At 37.8% G+C, this 5,506-nt stretch overlaps 1 protein-coding gene across 1 annotated transcript; it reads left to right on the top strand.

Annotated features, from left to right (window-relative positions):
* Positions 1-223: 223 nt before the first annotated feature.
* On the top strand, positions 224-4,013 carry LOC309688131 (extracellular calcium-sensing receptor-like). The gene is made up of 9 exons (XM_082503606.1): positions 224-297; positions 531-825; positions 984-1,070; positions 1,172-1,441; positions 1,630-1,836; positions 1,925-2,200; positions 2,537-2,764; positions 2,876-2,999; positions 3,080-4,013. Exons 2-9 carry the CDS (start codon positions 565-567, stop codon positions 3,988-3,990), a joined length of 2,364 nt encoding a protein of 787 aa, XP_082359732.1. The 5' UTR covers positions 224-297; positions 531-564; the 3' UTR covers positions 3,991-4,013.
* The last annotated feature ends 1,493 nt before the right edge of the window (positions 4,014-5,506 follow it).

Genomic DNA, 5,506 nt, shown 5'->3' with positions numbered 1-5,506 from the left:
AGAAATTGCAACGCCATGAAACCTGACTGGGCTGAGAAAAGGGGAAAAGCAGATAATAGTTATGTTGTCACTTGTACACGCCAATTTGCTCTTGTTCATTTTGATATATTGTTACTTTTCTTTTACTGCAGCCTCTTCTCTGTCTTCATCCTCCTGCCACTCACGTGGACAGTTTCATCTAAATAGCATGCAAAAAAGTGGAGATCTGATCCTAGGAGGACTGTTTGAAGTTCACTTCTTTTCTATCTTCCCTGACCTGTCATTTACCTCAGAGCCACAACAGCCTACTTGCCATGGGTAAGTATGACAGTGAAACAGCACAAAAGACTTTGGGAAATCACTGCCAACAGTGGCATTAAGAACAAATACACACATCTTGCAATATGAACTTTCTTTATTTTTGTCATTTAGCATGTTACTTTAGTTGTTTCTGTTCTTTTCATTTGAGTAGTTGCAAAACGTGTATGGTTGCAAAATGTTTTCCAGGTATACTGCTATATTTTTCAATAGCAGACTGTGTTTTTTGTTAGTTTTGATGTTCTAGGATTTAGGCAGGCAAAAACCATGGCCTTTGCAATTGATGAAATCAACAGAAACTCCAACCTATTGCCTAATGTGACTCTGGGATTCACTCTTTATGATAACTGCGTTGAACTTGGAATTGGATTCCGTGCTGCATTGTCATTAGCCAGTGGTCAAGAGGATCAAATAATATTACATAATACATGTGTTGGAAATCCTCCAGTCATAGGGATTGTGGGTGATTCATCCTCTACACGTTCAATTGCCATCTCCACTGTCTTAGGTTTGTACAGCATACCTATGGTAAGTTTCCAGTTTAACCATGAAATATTATTTTTGGTTATATTTAATATAAATATATAGACCTAATTGTAAATTTAATGACCAGATTGAAGCTTAAATGTAAGGAGGCAGTCAAGGCTTTGAATATTTCTACAATATACAGTCTGTATCTTTCACAGGTGAGTTATTTTGCCACATGTTCCTGCCTGAGTGACCGTAAAAAGTATCCATCCTTCTTTAGGACGATCCCAAGTGATGTTTTCCAGGTGAAAATTGATCAGCACAATTATAAAAAGTCATCAGTAACTAATGAATAACTAAGTTTTGTCTTGTCTATGCATTCATGTTTTAATCTGTATTCACTTAGGTCCATGCTTTGATTCAGATTCTAAAACATTTTGGCTGGACTTGGGCAGGTCTGCTTGTCAGTGATGATGACTATGGACTCCATGCAGCAAGATCCTTCCAGTCTGAGTTAAGTCAGTCTGGTGAAGGTTGCCTGGCTTACACTGAAATTTTGTCCTTGCACAAAGAAACAGATGAACTCAGGAGGATTGTAAATGTGATGAAAAAATCCACAGCTCAAGTTGTCATTGTATTTGCACATGAGAGTCACATGATAAACCTTATGGAAGAGGTTTGAATTTAAAAGTTTAAAATTTTTACTAGCTATCTAGATTTGCATCACTACACTGTGTAACAGATGCATTATGTCTTTATATATTGATTGAGCAGAGAAAACTAGTAATAAAGAATTCATAATGTTACTAAATTAGTTGCTACTTACAATATGAGTTTGTACATTTGGTCAAACATAATGCACAGGTGGTGAGGCAAAATGTAACAGGCCTACAGTGGATGGCCAGTGAAGCCTGGACAACTGCTGTTGTGCTCCAAACACCTCACCTCATGCCATACCTGGGTGGTACACTGGGCATCGCTATTCGTCGAGGAGAAATAACAGGGCTCAGGGAATTCCTGTTACAAATACGTCCTGACTTGCATCACAACAATAGCTATGGAAATAGCATGGTGAGGGTTAAACTATTTACAGTGGTATTTGCAGGAATTGCATATTTTATTATGTATAACATCTAAAATAGTTTTCATAATATTTCAGGTGAATCAATTTTGGGAATTCACATTTAAGTGCAGATTTGAACCAGCTCCAGCAGGCTGGGTGGAAGGGGGTGGTATATTATGCACTGGACAGGAAGATTTGGAAAATGTGAACAATGAGTTCTTGGACGTTTCCGACCTCCGGCCTGAGTATAATGTGTACAAAGCTGTTTATGCTCTGGCATATTCCCTTGATGAGATGCTGCAATGCAAGCCTGGAAGAGGACCTTTCAGTGGGAACAGCTGTGCCACATTACAAACACTGGAGCCATGGCAGGTGTGATATCAGGTTACACTTTTTGTCTAAATTGATTGTTCTGTAATTACATTTAGAAAAGAATTTACCCTGTAAGGCAAAATGCAGTGCTATAAAATTAACTATGAAAAAGCTGGATTGAGGATTATATTTTCTCCTGAGCAAAAGTAGTGGTTACTGTAATTAGATCAGAGAAACCATTAATGGAATAAGTATGTCGCATTACTATAGGCCTTGTTTAAAAGCAATGAATTCCTATATTCAAATTTAATAGCTCTAATATTTGACTACTGAACAGCAGGGCCACAGTTTACATTGTTAAAAGTAATTTAATTCTTATACATCTGTTTTTAACAGCATGTTTATTACTTGGAAAGGGTAAACTTCACCACTGAATTTGGTGATCAAGTGTCATTTGATGAGAATGGTGATGTGGTGCCAATTTATGATGTGATGAACTGGTTGTGGCTCCCTGATGGAAGCACTAAAGTTCAGAATGTTGGTGAAGTTAAGAGGTCAGCTTTCAAAGGTGAAGAACTCATACTTGATGAAGATAAAATCTTCTGGAACTTTGAATCCAAAAAGGTTTAAAATGGTTTTTCTATCCTTTTATCTTTTCCCATATGTATATTTTTCATTTTTCTCATGTGCACAATATATGTAATTCTAGCAGGTAATATTAATTTCGTCTAACAGCCAGGTCGATCAGTATGTAGTGAGAGCTGTCCTCCTGGTACCCACATGGTGAGACGGAAGGGAGAACCCAAATGCTGTTTCGACTGCATCCCTTGCTCTGAGGGAAAAATAAACAATAAGAGCAGTAAGTGCTTGTCTTTGCATATTTTATTTAATTTATATTAAATGTAAAATGCATTTCACCATCTTAGCTTTTATTGTCAGATTCCTTGGAGTGTACCAGTTGTCCAGAGGATTTTTGGTCAAACCATCAGCGTGACCACTGTGTTCCCAAGAAGACAGAGTTTCTCTCCTACGATGAGCCTCTGGGATTTTGTTTAACAGCAACCTCTTTGCTGGGAACAATTATATGTGCTGTTGTTATAGGGATCTTTTTCTTCCATCGCAGAACACCTATAGTACTTGCCAACAATTCGGAACTTAGTTTCCAGCTATTGCTGTCACTTAAGTTATGTTTCCTGTGTTCACTGCTGTTCATTGGACGACCCAGGCTTTGGACATGCCAACTCAGGCATGCAGCATTTGGGATCAGCTTTGTGCTGTGTGTCTCATGCATCCTGGTAAAAACCATGGTTGTTCTGGCTGTTTTCAAAGCCTCCAAGCCAGGAGGGGGAGCCAGTCTGAAGTGGTTTGGTGCTATGCAGCAAAGAGGAACAATTCTGTTTCTTACATCTATTCAAGTAGTCATCTGCACTGCCTGGCTTGTTTCTGCTTCTCCTACTCCAAATAAAAACACCCAATACCACAATGATAAGATCATTTATGAGTGTTCAGTTGGGTCTAGTGTTGGTTTTGGAGTGTTATTGGGTTATATTGGCATGCTGGCTTTCCTCAGTTTTTTAATTGCTTTCCTGGCAAGGAATCTCCCTGATAGTTTTAATGAGGCCAAGCTCATCACATTCAGCATGCTGATCTTCTGTGCTGTGTGGGTGGCCTTCGTTCCTGCTTATATCAGCTCACCTGGAAACCATGCAGATGCAGTGGAGGTATTTGCCATCTTGGCCTCAAGCTTTGGCCTGTTGGTCGCACTGTTTGGGCCCAAATGTTACATCATCCTGTTGAGACCAGAGATGAACACAAAAAAAGTTATAATGGGCCGTGGCACTCGATCATAAAAAAACATTTTCCACATGCAATAGAAAAATACATATGGTGAATACACATTTATATAAATATATTAAATAAAATATAAAAGTGAGAACATATAAAGAAAGTTTGGATTTCTCCTTTACTGTGTATGCTAGAATGTGCAAGCATTGACTCTGTGACACTACATTGTTAAATTTAACTTTAGACATAATTTAGCTATATCTGTCAGGGTTCCTGGGTCATGTTTGTTCATGTTCTGTTTATTTTCCACATGTTCATGTTTCCTGTTTTACCGTGCCAGCTTTATCTATGTGCATCATGTCTAGTTCTACTTCAAGTTCAAGGTTCAAGTTCAAGTTCAAGGTTCTTTATTTGTCACATGCATAGTTATACAAGTATAACACACAGTGAAATGTAGCCTGACATGCTCCTCGACAGGTGCAAAAAAATTTGGGGGGGGGTGTGTAGAGGAAGAACATTATATATATATATATATGTAGTATATACATTGGGTGAATGTGCAGTAGTAGCAGCAAGCAGATGAATTCTGTACATTAATATGAATAGACATCTGACTATTTTACAAGATAGACAATATAAACATATTTAAAATTAAAGGAATTGAAATGTACATTGTGCCTTGGTTTAGTGTCTGGAAGAGTCCTGACTCAGTCAATTATAGATGATGTGAGAGGGCGGGTGTGTGTGTTTATGTGTTATTAGTCAGATTATGTTTAGCTGTGTACTCATTGGTCTCTAATCATCATCAGTGTATTTAAGCCCTCAGTTTCTTCATGTCCACTGTCTTGTCATTTTCGATTCCGTGAGTGTGTTCTCTGTTCAGCCAGCTAACCATTCAACCAGTCAGCTAGTCCGTTTCATATTCTGTTCTCACTGTCCTTGAAATAAACATCATCTTCATTCCACACTAACACGTGAGTCCTGCATTTGGGTTCTCTCTTTCTTCTCTCCACACTGCGATGCCTGACAGAATGACAAGACCCGTGGGGCGCGAAGACACGCAATGGACCCAGTGGACTCTGATTTAACCCTCTGGGGTCCAGGGTATAACTGGCCGTTTTTGACTACTTTCGATTTTACCTCTATATTTTACCTTTAAAATACGATTTTCTTGCCTTGTTTGGTATCATTATTTTCAGCACAACCTCAAATATCTGACATTTGAGTTATTTTGGCATACTATATTAGCACAGTTGATCTAAATTCAGACAAAAAATTCAAAAATTCGAGTAGAAAAATTATATTTTTTTATTTTTTTATTTTTAATTTATTATTTTTATTATTTTTTTATTGTAACATTCCAACTTCCCCCTTAGTGTGTTTGTTGGGCAGCTTAGATAATGTCACTTCAGAAAAGAATATAGCCCATATGGTTTTCACTGCCCTATGCATAGCCAAGAAAACTGTCCTCATGAACTAGAAAAATAAAACCAATCTTAATTCTAACCAATATAGAAATTATCTATTAGATTACATTAGTCTTGATACAGCCTCTGCCACCACATCAGATCAATTGCTCTG

The sequence above is a fragment of the Aulonocara stuartgranti genome (genome assembly GCF_965226115.1).
Source record: "Aulonocara stuartgranti genome assembly, chromosome: 14".
In the NCBI taxonomy this organism is placed as follows: Eukaryota; Metazoa; Chordata; class Actinopteri; order Cichliformes; family Cichlidae; genus Aulonocara; species Aulonocara stuartgranti.
This window is presented reverse-complemented; position numbering and strand designations above follow the sequence as displayed.

Bases quoted from the DNA above. Each gene is read 5' to 3' on its own strand.
- LOC309688131 (XM_082503606.1), top strand. From the start codon at position 565: ATGGCCTTTGCAATTGATGAAATCAACAGAAACTCCAACCTATTGCCT. The intron at 1,071-1,171 runs GTGAAAATTGAT...GTATTCACTTAG, and splicing joins TCCCAAGTGATGTTTTCCAG to GTCCATGCTTTGATTCAGAT. The intron at 3,000-3,079 runs GTAAGTGCTTGT...TTTTATTGTCAG, and splicing joins AAAAATAAACAATAAGAGCA to ATTCCTTGGAGTGTACCAGT.